General features: G+C 47.5%; 1 protein-coding gene across 5 annotated transcripts in view; it reads left to right on the top strand.

Moving 5' to 3' along the window:
* The window catches only part of RIPOR2 (RHO family interacting cell polarization regulator 2), a 213870-nt gene that overhangs the window by 162535 nt on the left and 29784 nt on the right, over window positions 1-21551 (top strand). For all 5 annotated transcript variants that reach the window (XM_078055749.1, XM_036112200.2, XM_036112203.2 and 2 more), the window contains exons 4-11: window positions 437-515; window positions 1970-1993; window positions 3091-3144; window positions 7131-7280; window positions 11285-11348; window positions 19112-19155; window positions 20311-20436; window positions 20684-20832. In XM_078055749.1, coding sequence (XP_077911875.1) covers window positions 437-515; window positions 1970-1993; window positions 3091-3144; window positions 7131-7280; window positions 11285-11348; window positions 19112-19155; window positions 20311-20436; window positions 20684-20832 — 690 coding nt within the window. The remainder of the gene's footprint in view (window positions 1-436; window positions 516-1969; window positions 1994-3090; window positions 3145-7130; window positions 7281-11284; window positions 11349-19111; window positions 19156-20310; window positions 20437-20683; window positions 20833-21551) is intronic.

The raw sequence follows: 21551 nt of genomic DNA, 5'->3' as shown, positions 1-21551 counted from the left end.
TGATCGCAGAGGAAGGATTCTGAAACCTTCCCAAGTTATTATGTTATATATTATAGTCTATTATTATACGGATTGTTGGCCCAGAATAAAATCTCCCTGGTGTGTGGGAGACCTCTAGAGTTGGTGTCATATTTCACTAGATAGAATTCTGTGAGCCTGGACCCAGGAGACCCAAAACATCATTTGCCCCGTTCCCTCCCCACTGCTTTTTCTTTTTTGGACTTGCAGCCTCAGAGGGGCTCTCCTTTTTGACCATCTGGATGGTATCAGAAGCAACTCCCGGAGCTTTCAGAAAGTTGAGAGATTAGGAGATATGCAGCCTCTTCCCCACCGACTCTCCCCTCCCCAGAGCAGGGCTCAGGTTCCTCGTCCCCTTCGGAAGGACAAGGGCAGCACGGTACAGAGGTCACGAGTAGGTCTCCTGTTCTTTTTGCAGTGAGTATCTGGAGGTTCACCAGACAGAGCTGGACAAGCTGACTGCTCAGTTAAAAGATATGAGAAGAAACTCTCGCCTGGTAGGTACCATCCGATCATTAGGATGTTAACCCAGTATTCCTTTTTTTGGGCTAAGTATCTTTTTTTTTTCCTACTGGATGGGGATAGGGATCTGGGGAAGGGTACAGGGATGAGGAAGAACTTTTTAAGAAAAGCAGATCCAAGGGGGAGAGTACTATCTGCTCCCTGATGCATGTATGAGAAGGTTAAAGTTATTCTTAATACTTCTCAGTATTTTCCAAGCATGTTTATGTGGATACGCTTTATAAAAAGGAAAAAATACTAAACAGAAGCAACTGCAAACCCCTCTACCCCTCCTCCAAATCATATAAGGAAATGAAAAGTTGGGGTTCTCCTAGCATTTTGTTAGTACAGAATTTGGAGCCCAGAACAACTAAGAAAATAGTACAGGTCAATGACGTCAGGGAGGGCAAGGGGATCCCAGGGGCACCTGTTATGAGAAGTTGGGAGGAGCCCCTGAGCCCGTTCCATTACATGTCCTTATGTCCCGCAGCTCACAGGTGTCCTCTATTCTAATAAATTTGTGAGGACTTATCTGGTTGAAGAGGTGCTTCTCCCCTATACACTATTTTAAATAATTTTGCTCAGTTCAAAATGATCTTACACCTTAATCTTTCAAGGTGTCACAAAGCCCAGGAAAAGTCTCCACGCACTAAGAGGTAGAGCTGTGCATCAATAGCCACTGTCTTCTTCTGTTTTCGGAGATCTGCTAAGATGTGTAGTCGTGTCCTTTCCGAAGGCTCAGAGGCTAAAAGCTTTACGGGAGTTAAAAGATTTTATCCCCCGATGATGTTACAGTAGGAACTGCCCCATCTCTGTGGGGAGCAACTCCTTGTGGAATGGCCTTCCGCTTTGGAATGCCCTTGAGCATCCTCAGTGGCAGCACATGTTTCTCCTTGGAGAACAATAGTGAATGGACGCAGGAGCTCTTGCTGGGACCTGGTGTTCCATAGAAAAACCTTCCTGATGGGGGACATGGGAATGGTGTGCCGATTACACTGTGCTATTACAAACACACAGGAAATGAACTTGCTTAAAAAACAATTTGTGAAAAGCCTATCACTGCCCTCCAGGACTCTCCTTAAACACCAGTTTTATATGTTTAAATGGGAGGGCAAGGGCTATCCCTGCTCCATTCTATGTTAACTTGCTTTCCTTATTTAAAAGTTAATATGAATTTATGTGCCCCTCAGGATGTAAGAGAGGAGAGCTGAAAGCAAGTGAGACCCTTGGGTGCAGAGAGATTGGGGTGGAATTCTGGAGACACAGAGGGAAAATAAATACGGGCCCCTAAAAGTACTCTCGCCACTATTTCAAATAACCCAGCAGAACTTTGCAGGAGTGATCATTTCTTCCCCGGAAATGCAGAAATGCAAACTGAATCCCTCTATTGAAATCAGTAACAATTGTGAGGAAACTATGTTTTAATCTGGACACTCCTTCTTTATTTTAGGGTGTGCTGTATGACCTAGACAAGGTAAGTTATCATTCTGTGGGGGGAGTATTGCGAAAAAATAAAACACTGCATGTTTGCAGAGAGGTCCGTGATTTCCTCTTTAGGCATAACCAGATCTCCAAGAACTGATGATTTTTCTAAGCCTAGTAAAAGTCATTCTTGTATCTAATGAGGGCGGATGAATAAGTACCATGATCTGTAGCTCCAATAACATCTTGAAGGTCACTTCCATTAAAATGCCACCTGGTTGTAGGGTTTCTCTGTGCGCTGATAAGTTCAAGAACTTTCCAGGTATTTGAAGGTCCTTACCTGTGTTCTCTCTAATTGACTGCCGTATTTCATCAAATTGAAGACGTCTTTGATTGAAAAACACACCATTATTTTATATCTCCCTAAGGGAAAAAAAGTGATTCCAGGTAAACCCTGGCATGGTTTTCTCTGTTCACTTAAAATGTGTATTTTATACTTCGTGACAAAACTCTTCTAGGCTTCTTTTAAATGTAGAGTTTGTTTTTATTTATTCATATATGCTGCTGCTCTCTTTGCATGCCTTTCTGTATATACGTAATTTTAATGCTGAATCATGGTGTAATGTTTTTTGAAGACATTGGAGAGGGTAATTAAATTTAATGCATGTAATAACGATATTTATAACTCAAAGAGATGACACATGAACCACTGTGATTATCTTTGAGCATGTACGGACAGTAGTTTCAAAATGCGCCCCGGTTTCAGAGACACTAAACTGTAGGGCGGTGAGTTCATCTTCGAGATGATAAAATATGTTACTGTGAAGGATTAGAAGTATGCCCCAACAGGATATTGCCCTGCTAGAAACCCAGTGAATTCCATTTGATTGGCCTCCCTCAATGTTCAACACAAGGATTCCCATTACTAACTCAAGCTCATCTCTCAGAATATTTATTCGATATTTTAGTAAATACTTTCCAAATTGGTATTAGAGATTCTCTGAAATAGCCAACATTGGAAGGAAGGGGAGGTATTTAGCATTTTCTGGTAATTTTGGGTCTGAGATCAGGAAGAAGATATTCTTGTTGGTCTAGATCAGTTAAACTGTAAATGGCTGTACTTTTTCAAACTTCTTCTTTTAATTCCAGCAAATTAAAACGATTGAAAGATACATGAGACGCCTGGAGTTTCACATTAGTAAGGTAATGAAGTTCCCGTTGTCTTGGCTTCTGGGTTTCTGTCCTCAGTCACTAATCAATACGCCTTTGGCCTAAGCATGGCACGTAGTCCGCGGAGAATGTCTTACCTAATTGACTCCTAAACTGATTATCAATTAAGTCCTCCAACGGGCAGGAAAGATGGAGAAAAAGGAGAAAAGAGCCTGACAGTCTGGCATAGCTCTGACTCTCCTTCCGTTCAACAAACATTGAAGTGCTTCCCACAGGGCCTCTTGCTGGGCTTTTAGTCCCTGTGCAGTCTTGGTAAAGATCGAACCAAACTCACCCTACACGAAACTTCACACTTGTGTAACTGGACCCTCTGGGGCCATGCATATAGCTTGGTTCCCCGTAAACTTCTTCACGAAGGCCTTGAAAGTACTTAAGGACAGGTGCCATGTACGTCCCTAACTCTTTCTCAAACTCCTGGCTCCTTCTGTCCTTCCTCACATGGCGTGGTTTCCAGGCACCTTTTCTTTCATCTTTGTCGCCCCTGTCGACGTGGGCCATTTTGTCAGGACCCCTGACACCCAGCCCTGAACCCTACAAACCATTCACTGATGATCCAACCAGGCTAGCATGGGGTGGGACTGTCACCCCATTGTTCTGAACACTGCCAAGAGTTACTGGGGCAACCTGAAAATCGTTCCCACTGGGAGCCGCTAAATCCCACCAATGGTCATTCCTATATGCATCCATGTGCATCAGCCTCTCTTCCAAGTAGAGAGACTGGAGCCTTCAGCCGATCCCTCTGCTAGGAGTCAGAAGCCCTAGGCTCCAGTCACATATTCTCTGGGCTATATCACCCATGTGGACCTTGGTTTTCCACTCCGTGAAATGGGGCCGGGAGGTGCATGCATTCAATCTAAATGAGCCTAAGAATCCTTTTGTTTTAAAATTCTGTGACGATTTAGATGTATGTAAACATATGTATATGCAGCTGCCTTTGCATGTTTCCACTTTGAAAAATATCTATTACCTGGGCGAATCTGAAATTGCTCCAATTTCTGTTAAACTCAATAAATAAAACAATGACATCCATTCAGAGGTATCTGTGTGGCAGGCAGGTGTTGGCAAATTACTCTGTTTAGTTAGAAACACAGCAAGAAAACAAAATCCCTCTCAGGTAGGAGTGTATGTATCCATCTTGCAGCCATCGTGGTTAGCCATGACTACCCCGGGGGTCACGAAAGGTTGGGGGCGGTCTGTTTGCAGCACCTTATGCACAGCATGTCTCACAAATGGTACTTAACTGAATGAGTCCAGCAGTTGGTTTGCTGAGGGTCCCTGCTGACGTGTGGATGAGACCAACGCTTGCCTACAGTCGGCCTGTTCCCACTCAAGTGGGTACAGAGTTACCCTTTATCCTACAGATTAACTCCATGGGGCTAGGATAGGCTGGCATTGAAATGAAAACAAAGAATTAACTCTTCTGCAAATGCAGAGTAACAGACTGCATCTTTAGGGCTAAACTGATGTCCCCATGAGCAGTTTCCTATAGAGAGGATTACAGTCTCAGACTTTAGCAAACCCAGTAGTGGGGAAAAGGGAGGAAGGGGCAGCTTCCCAGGGGACCCCATGGGTGAAACAGTCTGGCCTGCCCTGGAAGAGGGATCAGCTCTTGTGTTTCTAGGGGTTTTGTGGGGACCAACCCCATGAGAACGATCTGCAATGTTTATGTAATATTCCAGATTCCAGCCCAGCCCTAACCTACTGAATCTGCATCTCAGAGGGGGGCCTGGGCATCAGCATTTTAACAAGCTCACCAGGTGAGTCTTAGCTTGGTTTTAGGGTATGGCAGCCACCCTCTCTGCCAGTCACCAACCCAAAGATTTCATCAGCAGCTTCACTACCCTTGACCTTGCATCTCCCTCTTAATCAGAGACAAACCCATCGACCCCAAAGACGAAAGGCTGCTTCCAGAGTTTGGCAATTGCTCTCACCAAAGTGGAGTGAGTTGTTGAAGGAAAGAGCAACAGAGAATCCTTTAACCAGAGAATAATTTCCAGTCTCTTAATGTGCATCTTCTAAGTTGAGTGTGATTGACGTCTAGACAGAGATCGCAATGGTGGAAAATTCTACCTACTCTAACAGGTCCTCCTGACGCTTTGTCGTCAGCACCCAAAAACTTGCTTTCAGAACGAAAGAGGAATCTTAAACTCTGAAACCCATTATATTCATCTCCACCTTCCTCTGGTTCTACAGCCTTTTGAGGGAATAAAGTTTGTACTGAAATGAAAAATTCAAGTCGGCCGAGGCAGGTCCCTGCCTCGAGAAGTCCCTGATTTCTTTTGCTTCTACCAACACCTGGGGTTCGTGTCCTTTTCATCTGCCTGCAAACTCCTGTGGTTAACTGGGGAGCGAGCTGATAATGGGGGAGAGTGCAAGACTGTGGACATATATGTGATCAGCAATAACCAGGTTTTCTCGACTTAAGCACTATTGATATTTGGAGCTAGTCTTTGTTGTAGGGCACTGTCGTCTGTCCCACAGGACGTTTCGCAGCATCCCTGGCCTCTGTCCCTACCAGATGGTGGTAACACCTCCCCGCTGTGAGGCTGGAAATAAACGGCTCCAGCTTTTGCCAAATGTCCCTGGGGTGTCAAAATCGCCTTGGGTTGATTGAGAATCGCTGTCTTCGAGATAGTAAGTGATTCTCAGGCTTATAAAATGAGTATGATCAATAGTCATTTGCAAACAGCATATGATTGTTTGGACATATAAATGTAGATGTATAGCAGAAAAATGCTCACCTCCAGTGTTTCCATTTATTGTTTTAGTGGCAGTATTATTTACACAAACACTGCATAGTTCTTAAGTGTTCAGTTTGATCAAGTTTTGACAGTTGTGTTTCACCCTCATTTTTTTAAAAGATTTTATTTATTTGAGAGAGAGACACAGAGAGCATGAGCAGCAGGGAAGGGCAGAGGGAGACTCCCCGCTGAGCAGGGAGCTCAATGCGGGGCTCAATCCCAGGACCCCAGGATCACGACCTGAGCCGAAGGCAGGCGCTTAACCCACTGAGCCACCCAAGTGCCCCTCTTCACCCTCATTTTAAGAATAATTTAATAACTTTATTTTCTATGTTGTTGAGGCTCTTTATTGAAGATGATTTTTTATTTAAGATTTTATTTGAGACAGAGAGCAAGAGCAAGAGCAGGGGCGGGGGGTGGGCAGAGGGAGAGGGAGAAGCAGACTCGCCTCTGAGCAGGGAGCCCGATGCGGGGCTCGATCCCAAGACCCTGAGATCATGACCTGAGCCAAAGGCAGACACTTAACCAACTGAGCCACCCAGGTGCCCCTATTGAAAATGATTTTTGTAAAGTCTTGGCTCAAGTTCTTTTTAAAAAAAAAATGCTAAATGTAGATGTGTGAATATCACCTTGTGACAATACCCTTAAAGTGGTAAGAGCCTCGCGGAAATCCTTCCTATGTTTGTTCCTTATGTAGAAGACTGCGGTCTCCTTCATCCAGTACTTGGCTCACACAGCCCACCAGTGTTAAGCTCATTTTCATTTCGTGTAATTTGAAAAGAAGGCTCAGATTAAAATCTGCTTTGAAAGAGAAAATGGATCCCAGTGGCTAAAACAAAGATGATGGGTCTCTGGTTAAAAGGATGATGCTTCGGGGGGGGGGGGAGGGCGCCTGGGTGGCTCAGTTGGTCAAGCGTCTGCCTTCCACTCTGGTCGTGCTCTCAGGGTCCCAGGATGAGCCCCACGTGGGGCTCCCTGCTCAGAGGGATGTCTGCTTCTCTCTCTCCCTTTATCCCTCACCCTGCTCATGCTCTCGTTCTCTCTCAAATAAAATCTTTATAAATAAATAAATAAATAAAAGGATGACACTTCTACTAGAGTCTCCTTGTTGAGGTCAGAAACATAAATATCTTTTGGACTGAACAATGGCCTGTGTAACTTCTTTCAAGTGGGATTAAATAGTTCCATCCCTCGTGTTCCCTCCTGTGATTCTGACAGGTAGATGAACTCTACGAAGGGTATTGTATCCAAAGACGCCTCCAAGATGGTGCCAGCAAAATGAAGCAAGCCTTCGCGGCCTCGCCTAGCAGCCGGGCTGCCCGTGAGAGCCTGTCGGAGATCAATCGCAGCTATAGGGAGTACACGGAGGTATGTGCCGCTTGGCTACCTCAGCCTACCCTTCGGGGAGCTGTCTTACCATTTGCCTCTCTTGCACTCTTTGGGGGCTGTCCTTCCGTGGAATTGTTTAAGATGACTCTCGGGCACTTCTGTCCTTCGTATTTTGGTTCAGTCAGTCTTCACTGGATTCCACAGCCTCCGTTGGCCTTTCTTGGTCCCCGAGCGTCACCTGGCAGTCACTCATGTCCTAGTGCCTTGGACCGTGCTTGCTCATGAAACTGAAAAGCCGCAAGATGTCAGATGCTACGAAGCCGTTCACTGACCAAGTCTTGAACTCTTCTGTGCTCCCTGCTGCCTTGCGGTCTCTGCATAGGGAGGCTACGGATGCTTGTCGAGAAGTTCAGCGAATGCATGAGTCAGCCACAGGGCTCTGGTTTTTGACGCTCTAAGTGCACTCCTAAATTTTCTAGTGTCCAGGCTAATCTGGCTTTATTCCCAGAAGTAGAACCACCCTAGCGGTTAAGATAGCTGCCCTGAAAGCTGGGTGTCACCAACACTCCAGCCTGTGATGATTTTATGCTAAGGAAGTCCCCTTCTCTCTTCAAGGAGACAAGATAAAGAGCCACAAGCAGAAGTGGGCCTCCCCTGGCTTCTGTCTCTGAGGCCCCTGCATCCGACACAGGGAGGCCTTCCCTCCTCCTGGGGTCACCTGATACCAAGTGTCTTTGATGGAAGACTGAATAATTCAAGCAGCACATCTCACTATCCCGAGTGTCTGCTCACAGATCAAATTTCATAAATGAAGTCATCAGCCTCCTGAGGGTTCATGGAGTCTGCTGGGCAGTTCCCGGAGCTGAGCCTCTGACCCCATGGGTCGCCTTGTATGGTCGCTCCAGCAGGGTCTCTGGTCTGAACCGTTTTGTCTCTCTCTCTGTGTTTCGGCTTCTTTGCCTATATTCCCCTTTCAGAAGAATGATTATTAAATGCATAAAATAAAATATGCGGAATCCAGGAACTCAGAAGAAACTAATGATACTGAAATAGGCATTTCAGTATTAGTAGTACCGTTACCAAAATATCTTAAAAAGCAAAATATTTTGATATAGTGCTGTGCTTTGTTTATGCCACGTTATTATTAGCACATCAAAATTAAATTATCAGCTCTAGCATTGCCACTTAGTTATTGGAAGTTATAAAATTTTATTTTTTTTTTTAAAGATTTTATTTATTTATTTATTTGAGAGAATGAGAATGAGAGAGAGAGAGCACATGAGAGGGGGGAGGGTCAGAGGGAGAAGCAGACTTCCCGCTGAGCGGGGAGCCTGATGTGGGACTCGATCCCAGGACCCTGGGATCATGACCTGAGCCGAAGGCAGTCGCTTAACCAGCTGAGCCACCCAGGCGCCCCAGAAGTTATAAAATTTTAAAGTAGCAATAAGTATGAGTGATTGTTCAAGGTTCTCTGGAACTGGTGGTGTGGCGTGAACACACCGGTGATTTCTGTGTGTCAGAGAGCCACAGGTACCAGTCATACCGCTGGGGCTTCCCACATCCGTGATGCTTCCACGCCGTGCATTTCACTGGTTGTGAAATCATGGGGACTTTCTCTTCCCCCCGTCTAAGTTCGTGGCCCCAGGGCTTGAGACGCCCTGGCTTAGAAGCAGCCCTGGTTCCTGAGCCCTCATTTGTGCACGTCTCAGAAATAAAAGAGCACTTAAAACGGTCATTCGGAGTCCAGGAGCAGGTAACTGACCGGCAGCCTGGAGAAGCTGCCCCTTCTAGAACATTCGCCGGCTGTTTCCGAAATACCCATCCTTGCCCAGGTGCCGGCCCGTGGCATCAGACTCCGCTCCCACGTTCAAAGATGTAGAGGACCGTTGCAGCAAGAGGAACTGCGCCTTCGGGGAGAAAGGAGTCGGACTTCGGTAGCGTCCTACCTGACATCGGTGGTTTTTGTCTTTCCGGAACCGCAGAGCCGTGACTTTATCACATAGAAGCTTTTGGGGGAGAGGCTGGGGGCTGCTGCAGGGGCGGCAGGCCTCCTCCACAGCTGCCCGGCTCAGACGGAAGAGCATCCTGACCCCAGAAGTCCTCACCTGCTAAACTAGCTGCGCCCCCCCTGTTTTCTTGAAGACGCTCGTGGCAACCCTGCTTGCAGGCTAACGTCCCTGGCGTGTCGGGCAGGTGCCATGTGTTCCTTCACCGGGCCGCGCAGGGCTCTGAGAGAAGCGGTGTTCGGTACCGAGGCTTTGTTTCAAGCGGCCCGGAGCCCAGGCTTCAGGACGTTTCCCCGAGGTCTGTGAAGCTCCCCAAGGTACCCAGAGCTCACAAGGGCAAAGGCAATGCCTTCGTCTTTGCGCCCCATCGACACACCGGTGCGGGAGGGCATCTTCTGGAGGGAACGACGGGACGCTGTCGCCTCACTCAGCCATCCTGAGGTCCTGAGCCCACAAAACGCAGACGGAGCACTCCCTGTCGGTGCCCACGGGGCTGTGGGCTAGCAGGAGTGCCCCCCACCCCCGCCCCCCACTATGGAGGCCGGTTGCTGGGGGAGAAGCCTGCAGGTGCCACCGTCCCCCACTCCCGGGGGCCGGACGGTCAAGGCCGCCTCGGGAGAGCCCTGGCCGCGCACTTTTCCTTTTTCGATCTCCAACTCCGCCTGCTCTGTTGAGGTCCTCAGATCCGGAGGAAGTAGGGCCGGTGTGGGTAGGGACCTGTCTAACCACACACTTAGATGGTGTCCCTCCTCCTGCCTTCGGGGGGCCCTCAACAGTAGAGTGAGTGGAGGACTCTTGTCAGGCCCAGGAATCATTTTGGGGGCACGTGGCCTTTACCGCCGGAAGCCAGCCTCACTCACTTGGCAGGACACAGAACCGCTGTTATTATGGCCCCGATTTCTATTCAGAGAAATTTCCAACCGACAGAAAAGTCAAGACTACTATAATAAACACCATCTACCTTTACCAGTTGGTGACGTCTTGCCATATTTGCTTTCCTTCTCTCACCTATGCTCAACTTTTTCGTTCTTTATCCTTGTTTTTTTGCTGAGTCATCTGACGGTAAGTAATGGACATGGTGACCCTTCTCCCCATAAGTGTTTTGCACAGAACCCACGGTGGTCGCCTGTGTCTCCCTGCACAAACACACGCCATTCCCACAACTCAGACAGTTAGTCAACTAACGGAGTTATCCGATGGCCTGTGCATCTTCAGATGCCGCTATTTGGCCCGGTCATGTCTTTGATAACTGTCTTAGTGTATTGTCCTTCAAGTCAGGATCTAATGGGAGGTAACCGGTGGCATTTGGTTTTTATGTCTCTTTAGCCCCTTTGGTCTAGAACTTTTTTCCCACATTACCTTTTTGTAGAATCCAGGCCAGTTCTTGCAGAATATCATGTTCTGGATTTGTCTGTTTATGATATAATGTGATGAGATCATTGATGTAACATCTGAAGGAAACACAGCGAGTCTTCTGCTGTAGGAGGTCCCAAAGTCAGCGACTTAAGAACCTTGATCTTCTCCATTTAGGAGCAGACTACTTTCCTTCTTCCTTTTCTTTTTTTAAAAAGATTGTTTATTTAGTTCTTTGAGAGAGAGAGAGATCACGAGCAGTGGGGAGGGGTAGAGGGAGAGGGAGAAGCAGACTCCTCACTGAGCAGGGAGCCCGATGCTGGACTCGATCCCTGGACCCTGAGATCCTGACCTGAGCCGAAGGCAGAGCCACCCAGGCGCCCCCAGACTGCTTTCCTTTTTGTCTAGCATCCCAATCCTCACTGTTGTGCATGGAAATAAGTGAAATTGTTCTTCTGTGCTCTAAATTTCCCGTACACCAGAAGGCTTGCGTAGACTCTGGGTGGGGGTGTGGAATTTTGTCCAGAACGCTTCACGGCAGGGCCGGGGAGCTCTCTGCGAACAGGTAAATGCCGGTGTTCAAGCCTCGAGCTGTAGTTGTCTGCAGCTTCTAGAACATCACGTGCTTTGCGCTGTTGGTGACAGAAGCCTCGCGCTGATGCCAGTTTTCTGTCCTCTTCACAGAATATGTGCACCATCGAGGCAGAGCTGGAGAACCTGCTGGGGGAGTTCTCCATCAAGATGAAAGGTACTCTTCCCCTGTTCAGAGAGGAAGGCGCCGTCTCCGCAGACAGAGCTTCTTAAGTTTGAGCGCACACGCTATTTTTACTTTGCTTGCAAGGACACTGTGCCGCCCATGCTCACCCCTCCCCATTTGTGAATGTGTTGATGTTCCAGAACCTTCTAGTCCTGAGACTTGCCTGCACCCTTAAATCTTTATTATGGCAGAATCTCAAGCATACACAGAAATGAAGAGAATGTTGCAATGAACCCCATAGCACCTAGATTTAATAATTAGCAAGATTTTGCCACATTTGCTTTTCCCTGTTTTTCCCTTTGATGATATATAACCCAGATATGTGAGTCTGCCCGTGTGTATTTCAATATGCATCCCTTAAAGAACGGGCGCTGCTTCTTATGTAAATAATCACAATGTCAAGTATTATCACATCTGATAAAATTAATATGCCTTTGTTATTAATCCACTCCATTATCCAGTTTCCCCAGCTGTCTCCGAAATGCTTTGTACAGTTGGTTTGTTCACACTGGGATCCAAATAAGGTCCATGCGTCGTGATTGGTCATTAGGTGTCTCTTAGGCTTCCTTTCATCTAAAGCAGACCCTTCCCATTTTCCTCCTACTGTTGACTTGGCATAGAAAGCGTTGTTGTACGGACCATTCCACGTCCTCGATCTGTCTCTTGGCTTCTTTGGGTGTCGTTTCAGTCGCTCCTTCCTGCTCACGTTTTCTGCAAACTACCCACCCATTACTTAATGGTATTTATTTTTAGTGTAAAACCCACAGAGGACTGTGCATTTTCCTCCTCTGTCCAGTGCATTTCTGGTGTTTGTTCTGGAAAGCTCTGACCTAGAAGCGTGATTGGTTGTTGATATCTGTACCGTGGCATCTTCAGAACAAAAAAAGGCACGCCAGCTTTAGGAAACGGAGCGTGGCCCGGGTGTTGTGGGCAGGGCTCGCCAATTGGCAGCCACGAGTGCGTTTGTCTTGAATGTGGGCCCATTCACTGTGGCAAAGAGAGAACTGGGGTGGAGGCACTCTGGTCCTCACGTTTCTGCAGCAGCTTGATCCCTGGGTTGTTGCTAATGGAGACTTAATCACCCTCTTGTCGACTTTTTGCAATTAGGGGAATAGGGAAGGGGCACTTTTTTTTTTTTAAGTGCTCAGCAGGAGAGCTTCGTTTTCGAGTGAGCCTTCTTAGTCTGCAGGGAACTGCTTCTATCAAGCACTAGGCACCCCCGTGAGAACCACTCTGAATGACTTATTCCTAGAATACCAACGACCTTGACCTTCAGCTTCCCCAGTGGCTGCATTCTTCTCTATGGCAGACCTGAGTGTGAACTGGTTTGTCATTCAGTGTGAAATCTCAACACTTGCTGTCCCACTGGGGTGGGGCCTCCGCGCTTTGTCAGTTTTTCGTTTATTGTCTTCATGTTGGGTCCTCTTACCTGAGTCTGAGGTTCCAAAACTGCTCAGGCCCTGCCCCAGACCCAGCAAGTCAGGGTGGGCCCTGGAAGATTTTTTCTTAAGACTCGCAGGATGATTTCATCAGCAGCCTCATTCTGGAAAACAACTGCCCTGAATCAGTGTTTAGCAGAAAACACGTCCCTCTCATGTCGCCCGACACTCGGCACCCTCCGTGCAGACTGGTCGGTCTCACAGCTGGGAGAGACTCAGGTCACACATCTCACGATTCACACAGGGAGTACCAGATTTCCCTGATTTCTGTTATCCAAGGCATCCATTTTTGGCAGGATGATCATTTCCCCATTTTATATGACTTGTCCCAGAAGTCACATAGTGAGTTGGAGTCAAACGTGAAACTGAATTCCAGGGCTCCTGGTTTCTAGAATATTCCCACACTCGGTCTCCTATGAGGCGGGAAGTTCGAAGAGAGCAGAGCCAATACTAGAAACTTGCTCCAAGGATGGCCTCCTCTGTGGGAGGGCCGTCTCCAGCCCAGCCCACAGGTAGCGTGGGTGTGGAGCTTCAGGCCTGGGCGTCCGGCAGATGATGGTGCCGGGGGGCCCACCATCCCTGGGGACCCGGGCGCCAGCTAAATAATAGCCCTGGGTCCTGAAGGGTTATCCTGGTGGGCTGACAGGACCTCCTGTTCACGGAGCAATTCCTTCTCTGCCTCTGCCTGTTCTCTCCTTCCCGCCTGGTCTGCTTCCGTCACTTCTGTCTGGGCGCTCGGTTTCCCCCAGGGGGACTCTAGGCCCAAAACATACTCTCCTTTTTCATTACAGATTATTCTCCCTTTGCACGTCCCTAATCTAACATGAACACTCAGAAACGACAACTAGGAAGCCTTTCAAAGGAAACACCTCCATGGAAATCTTCCTCTCTCTTGATAAAAGGGAAGCCTCCTCACGCTGCCAAGAAATCTTGCATCTTTGCAATCAGCTACTTTCTTATCTGTGACTCCTTCTGGTAAAACATAACCACCCCCCAGCACACATACTGACATCCACTGAGGATATTTCATAATATTGTCAGACCTGGTAACCCCGCTTCCTCCAGCCACACCCTTCCACACTTCCCTTTCTGCACCACCCAACACAAAGAAAACAACCCTTTTGGTTTTGTGTGTGTGTGTGTGTGTGTGTGTGTGTGTGTGTGTGAGTTTGGGCCCCCGGGGGTGTGGGTGCCTTGTTGATAAAAACAACTGATCGGTTACAGAACTCCTGTTCTTGGCCGAGCACGAGGCTGCATCCAGATGAGTGGCCCCTGGCCTTGAGTTCCACACAGTCCACTGGAGAAAAATGGATGTATGAGCCAGTGCATTCAAATTCAGTGGAATGAATGACCCCCCCAGACCACTGGGGTGGCCAGCTTGTCTCCGAAGTCCCCCGGGTGACGGGAGAAGGGTGCCACTCACCTATCTAGGGGGAGGGAAGCAGGAAGGAAGGAGGAAGGCTCCCCAATGTAACCCTTGAATTAGAACGAGAGAGACTGCTCTGGGCAGGTGAACAGCAAGGGAATGGCATTCACCAAAGAGGGAAGGGCACGTTGACAAATGGCAGGTGGCCTGGCTGGGCGGGAGCCTGTACTAGAAGAAGAGCTATGGACGTCCATGGGCCTTGAATGTCAGGCTAATGGGGGGGTCTCTTGTTAGCCAGGACCCAGATGAAAAGTGGTCTCTCAAGGAAAGCTGCTGCTTCTCCCAGCTTGTGCTCCGTTCCAGTGCAATCCCCGGTAGTGGGTATCTCCAAGCCCAGGCCTGCCTCCCCGGCTTTCAGGGCAGAGGGAAGAACTGCCTGTGAGCTAGTGAATCTGCACAATGTATGCCTGGTCAATAAATCAGGGAGGCCTGGAACAGAACTCCCAGCCATTCAGCTGCTTGGCTCCTTTCCTTGGAGCAAAGTGTGACTTCCTTACTTTCATCATCGCTCCACCCGGTGCGGAACTTTGTTAACATTGTCGCGAATACCCAGCCATCGTTTTCTGTGTATATGTGCTGTCAGCAGGTGCGATCTGTTTTATCTTTGGAAAGGAAGCTCATCATAGAACTAGCAAAAATGGGGAGCATTCTTCCGGCAGAAAAGTCTCCGAGCAAAGGAAGGAAAGGTGGGAGGCTACGTACTGTGGCATCTGGGCCTTACAAATGAGGCCAGAGAAGAGCCGTTTTATCTGGGTGTTTACAGTAAAACAGCCAAAGGTACAGGAAGATGCACCATAGAAATAAAAGCCCCCCACCCCCACCCACCCCTGGAGGCTCACCCCCCATGACCGTCTGCAGAGTGGCCATCAGGAACGCTTTCTAGACAGTGCAGCAGTAATCACAAAAGTGCTGAGAAAACATGAACCTCTCCCCAGCTGTGAAAATCCCAGCAGGCCTCTGGCCGGGTTTGAAAGACATCGAGCTGTAACTGTAATTGCCCTGCTGTTGGTTTCAGTTCTGCAAGCAGCACGGTGATTGGCTTACACGAGCAGCGGGGACTTCAGGAAGCATAGGGGCAGACCCGCTTCTGCCGGGCTGGTGCCGTCGGCAACATGCTGGTGATCCGCGCCTCGGGGTGATGTCAATACAAGCAGTTTCAGGAAGTTTTGCTTCAATAACCTGGGCTCATAGGCTCAAAAACCATGCTTCCAAGTACCTTTTTCCCATTTGTCTAAGTTCAGATATGAAATTTCTAGTAATTTTTTTTTTAAAGATTTTATTTATTTGACAGAGAGGGACACAGCGAGAGAGGGAACACAAGCAGGGGGAGTGGGAGAGGGAGAAGCAGGCTTCCCGCAGAGCAGGGAGCCCGATGGGGGGCTCGATCCCAGGACCCTGGGATCATGACCTGAGCCCAAGGCAGACGCTTAACGACTAAGCCACCCAGGCGCCCGAAATTTCTGGTAATTTTGAAAGGGAAAAAAAAAAAACCTTCAAAGCATTTCCCCCCATACATACCTTTATCCACACTGATACCAGGTCAGTTTCTTGTTTTTTGGCTTTTTTAACCAGGCTTCTGTTGTCATTGCACAGGTAAACTGGCGACGGGTGAAACCTGAACTAATGTGCAGAGGTTTTATTTTATTTTATTTAAAGATTTATTCATTTATTTGAGAGGGAGAGAGAACACCCAAGTGCGTGTGGGGAGACGGGCAGAGAATCCTCAAGCCGACTCCCCGCTGAGCAGGGAGCCCGATGCAGGGCTCGCTCTCACGACCCTGAGATCATGACCTGAGCAGAAACCAAGAGTTGGACGCTCAACCGACTGAGCCGCTCAGGTGTCCCTCTGCAGAGGTTTTAAAGGGCACTTTGGATTTTCTTAGAATTGGCATGTCTTGCCAATTCCGATTTGTAGAAACCAGTCAATTGAGCTTTTTTTCTGATGTATTAAAAAAAAATCCAAATCCTCCAGAAAATGATTAGTGAACATTGACTTTTTAAATTGTGCTCTTATTTCAGGGAATCTGTTGAAGTGGCTTCTTATGTTCTAATTGTTAGACCGGTCCTCAGGGGCTCTGAGGGTAGGGGGGACAGAACGAGCTGGTGGGTTGCTGCCATCTACTGACAGATGGTGGTAACAGCAGGTGCTTTTTTAAGCCTCCCTGGACCTTGTCTATCATCTTAACCCTGGAGTGTCCTTGAGATGGGTGGAAAGCAGATTCATTCATTCCACAGTCTCACAGCTTCATGGGGCTACTCACAGCAGGCAAAATACGTTGTGTGATACCATCCTCATCATCTTTCCATGGGTAGAACCATGGAAAGCTAATATAAAAGCTAATATAAAAACAACTAAGAACTCAAAGGTCATAAATGGCAGCTTGAGGAGACTGAGCCACCAAGGGATCTGCTGGTTGAATGGACATCCTGTGTGTGAGGGAATGGAAGAGTCCCAGGGCTGCTCTTGTACCAGCAGTTCAAAAGAATTTCCTCTCTGGCCGCCTCTATTAAAAGTGAGGGACGGTTCTGCTCGAATCTGTTTTAAAATTTATAAATGGTACTTTCTCATTTTTTAAAATATGGGCAAATAGACAAAAAGGTTAAAGTCATAATCACTCCACCAGTGTTAAACTTTGTAAAAATTGTCACGAATACCCAAATAGCCTTTTCTCTGCCTATCTTATTAAAGATATCTAAACATCTGTACAGAATTCTTTTTTTTAATTGAAGTGTGGTTGACACACGATGTTACATTAGTTTCAGGTGTACAACATAGTGATTTGACAAGTTTATATGTTATGCTGTGCTCAGCATGACTGTAGCTCCCATCTGTCCCTATACAACACTATGACATTACCATCGACTATATTCCCAATGCTGTACTTTGCATGCCCATGACTTATTTACTCCGTAACTGGAAGTCTGACCTCCCCCTCCCCTTCACCCATCTGGCCCATCACCCCGCCCTCCTCCCCTCTGGCAACCATCAGTTTGTTCCCTGTATCTGTGGGTCTGCTTCTGCTTTTTGTCTATTCATTTGTTTTGTTTTTATATTCCACATATACATGAAATCCTATGGTATTTGTCTTTCTCAGCCTGACTTATTTCACACAGCATAATACTCTCTAGCTCCATCCATGTTCTCACAAATGGCAAGATCTCATCCTTTTTTATGGCCGAGTAATATTCCATTGTATATAACCATTTGTACTAAACTCTTAACTGGAATTCTTTATCATAAAATTGTATTGGGTTTTTTTTTTCTTTAGAAAATGAGAAAGTACTAAAGATTTTGCCCATTTTTGTTAAATTTGTTTCATTCCTTGATTACAATGAGCCAGGATTACTGATAAGCCTCTGTTGACAAGTTTAGTCCCTACATTTGCTGTGTACGTACGATGTGTGTACCTCCCTCCCCACAATTTTATTCATGCTAGACACACAGTAGGCACTCCGGAAATATTGCTGAGTGAATACAGGCCACTCACTCCACCCAGAAGTGTCCTCTTCCCCAAGCCTTCATTTGCCGGAGGAGATATTCTGTTGTTCAAATGCCACCTTCCTCCATGAAACTATCCTACGTTAAATGAAATAGAGTTTCTTGTTCAATTATATAAGTCACACATTCTTACAAAAATACAAAATATAGGAAAAAACCTCCTTTTACTGTCTCTTTATTGCTTTTCCCATCTCTGATGTGTATCAGTTTGCTGTCTTTTCATACAGATAACATCTTTTAGGTGACTGTGTCTGGCTCATGCTCAAGCAATAGTTTATCCCACTCCCCAATATATAATCATTACTACATGTTGTCTTTACAATCACTGCCATCGATTGTCTTTACAAACAGATCTATGAGGTGGACATTGTTACCCCCCTTTAAAGGTGAAGAAACTGGAGTTAGTATCTAGAGGGGGCTCACCGGTAAGATAAAACAGAAATCAACTTCAGCTTTAAGTCCTCTTACTGTGTCTTGTCCTTGTCTGTTTCGTCCCTGTGGACTTGAACCACATTTTGTTCTGTTTTCTGGGTACCAGGGAAGTCTCTCTTAATTTGCAGATTGTTACCCCAGTGCACAGATCCTCCCACACACTAAGTCTCCATAAATATTTACAGAAAGAAAGAAAAAGACTGATGAGACCCAGGGTCCCTGAGATGTCCCACGACAGTGGTGTGACCTGACGTGTTCTTCCTGCTACAGCAGGCCTGGGGCTGGAGCTCAGCCTGAGCAGACCCAGCTAGGAATGGCGCCCTCGAAGGGAAGGCCCATCTCCATTTGGGGAGTGTGGGTTGTTGTCATTTGGTTGGTTGGTTTTTGTTCTCTTAATCACTGGCTTTGTGTAGACGATAATCCATTTTAAGCGGTTTCGTAATACAGTAGATGGTGGTATCATTAGGCCGGGTACATAGGAAAAGGAAAACACAGGAATGAGTGAATTGGAGAGAGGCAAGGGTCCATAGAAGCTTCACCCAAACGAGAGGCGCTTATCAGAAATCACAAATCTTGGGACAGAGAGAAAAACAGGAGAGCCGTTTATGTTCATGGGAATATTTTGGGTAAATAAATGAATATATCTTTCTGGCCCTAATTCTCTGATCCTGGAATCTGGGTGGACCCTCAATTGGCCAAAGGTACATAGAGTTCTAGCCGCTGCCCGACAGCCTCCTTTGCCCCAGAAAGCAGCATCTTTGATTAATCCAGTCAGGAATATTCTCTCCGGCCGGGATAGATGGAATTCCCAGCCGTGGCTGCGCCATCAGGTGCTCCCCCAAAACCACAGCATGAGCTTTCACAGAGGTCTGACGCTTGGGTTTGTAACTGTGCTGGTGTGGGTTTGTGAAGAGGGGGAATCTCTTCTACACCTCATATCCCAGTGGCTTCCTTACAGGTCTGGCTGGTTTTGCTCGCCTCTGTCCGGGAGATCAATATGAAGTAAGTATCCTGTCGGTCTGCGGGTTGGAATCGAGGATTTGAGGGGCAGGAGTCAGGTGGCCATTATTTTGCTTTTAAATTGCCTTTTTTTTTTCCTTTTACGTTTGTTGATTTTGAAAAAAAAATTAAGCCAATGAGAAAGTTTGGAGATGGAGACCCCCACATACTCTTCATCCAGACACCAATTTTTAACATTATGTCACATTGGCTTTATTATTACTGCTATGATTGTTGTTATTGTGCTGAACCATTTTAGACTAATGCACAGACATTGGGACCTTTCGCCCCTAAATGATTTTCCTAAAAAGAGAAGGACATGCTCTCCTGTCTTCATTGTGCAGTTCTCAACACAGCTAACTTAACATTGGCCCTTTAGCTGCCCTTACTTGTTATATGATCCATACTGATCTTTTCCGTAGTGTTCCAATGTTGTACTTGATAGCAGTCTTTTCTCCTGATGCAAAAGCTAATCCAGGATCATGAGAACTCATAAAGAACACTAGTATCTAGACCTTTCTGTATAAAGATATACTCCATAAAGTAAAAAAGCCTTTTATCTTTTCCCCCTTCAAAAGGGAACTTCCCTTAATTATTTTATCTAACTGTCTCCTCCAAAACACTCTATGATCGTTCTTCTTGGGGAGGGCAGGGGGAGGAGCATCTTCCCGTCTGAGCAAGGAGAGCTGGAGACCCTCTCCCGGGACTATGTCGGATTTCAGAATCCTTGTTCAGCTCTGTCTTCCTCATCCAGGAGGAGGGAGTCTTACTTCTTGCTTCTGGCTGCTAAGTAGATTTTAGCTGATGGTTTCTCCTCCCTGTAAGGGAGCCGGGGAGTAGTTCTCGTAGCCTCGCGGGGGAAGGAACTGGTCCCCATGACCGCGGTGACACGGAAGGGCTCGGTGTGATGACCTTTTACTACAGAAGGCCCTCCACGCCCTCTTGGAGGGAAGCAGACCTTACTCCCCCTTGAAAGCCTCTTCCCCACTCCACCCCACCCCCAACCCCGGCCCCAGGAAATTTGGAAGAACCCACCAGAAGGGTGGATGGAGGAGGATGGAGAAGGGGAGGAGAGGCAGCTGCTTTATTTCCCTGCCTTTTTATCTTGGTGTTGGGATGGGGAAGGCCTGGAACCTGAGGTGTGGTTCTTCTCCGCAGATTTTCATGAAGTACGGCCGACAGAGGTGGAAACTGAAAGGCAAGATAGAAACCAATGGCAAGCAGAGCTGGGACGGGGAGGAAGTGGTGTTCCTGCCCCTGATCGTTGGATTCATCTCCATCAAGGTTCAGTATCGTCTCCGCCGCTCCTTGTCTTCCCGCTGCACGCCTGGGTGGCCCGTGGGTGGGGACCTGTGTTCGTGACTGCTTCCCGCTGCCCCCCACCCCCGCCTCGCAGACTCCTCTCTGCACCCCGAGTCCGTGGTGAAGACCACTGCTCTCGCGCACAGGGGGCCGAGAAGAGCACGGGGGGAAGTGTGCCTGGCCTTTCTCCCATGCTCCCCGTAAGGCTTCCCTCCGCCTCTCTCATCAGGTCACAGAACTCAAAGGGCTCGCCACGCACCTCCTGGTCGGCAGCGTGACCTGCGAGACCAAAGAGCTCTTTGCTGCCCGACCTCAGGTGGTGGCCGTTGACATCAACGACCTCGGCACCATCAAACTGAGCCTGGAGATCACCTGGTAGTAAGTGGCCCTTTTCTGTTCCAAAATCCGTGCTGCAGGCTAGGGCTGTTCCGAGGGTGGCGCTTGGACCGTCAGAGTCCCCAGGGAGCTCATCACAGGAGACTCTCGGGTCCAACCGAGACCTGTGTCGGAACCTCTCAGGGCCCGAGGATCTGTCCCCTGGCTCACCAGATGATGCTCGTGCGCTGTTGTCTCCATAAGTGGAGAACCTGTCTTATCACTGTTCTCTCCTACTTCCTGTTTTAAAATACTTTATCCTGTTGCCTTCCCTCCCTGTCAACCGTTATATATATATATATTTAAAAAGATATAGCTCTTAATCCAGCTAATTTGGAAGGAAAATAACTGTCCAGTAGGAGATACTTCACCCTTGGAAAGATCCCGATTCTCGCTATAGGGTTTTCATCACCTCTCCCACTTCACCTCATATACCGTACGTGGCCCTCGGAGACTTTTCAATATCCTTCACACTCTCCTGCAATAGAACATTTCCAAAGGGCAAGAGGTACCTCTTGTCAGAGCAGTGAACTTAAAGGTGGTTTTCTGGGGGACCTGGGCGGCTCAGTCGTTAAGCGTCTGCCTTCGGCTTGGGTCATGATCCCAGGGTCCCCTTTCCAATATGGAGGGTGAGCCACAGAAGGAGCAGGGACCCTGCTTCTTGTCACTGAAACACTGTCTGTGCCTTTTGCCCGGCCTTCCCTCCTTGTAATTTGTGGTCA

The sequence above is a fragment of the Halichoerus grypus genome, chromosome 9 (genome assembly GCF_964656455.1).
Source record: "Halichoerus grypus chromosome 9, mHalGry1.hap1.1, whole genome shotgun sequence".
NCBI lineage: Eukaryota > Metazoa > Chordata > Mammalia > Carnivora > Phocidae > Halichoerus > Halichoerus grypus.
This window is presented reverse-complemented; position numbering and strand designations above follow the sequence as displayed.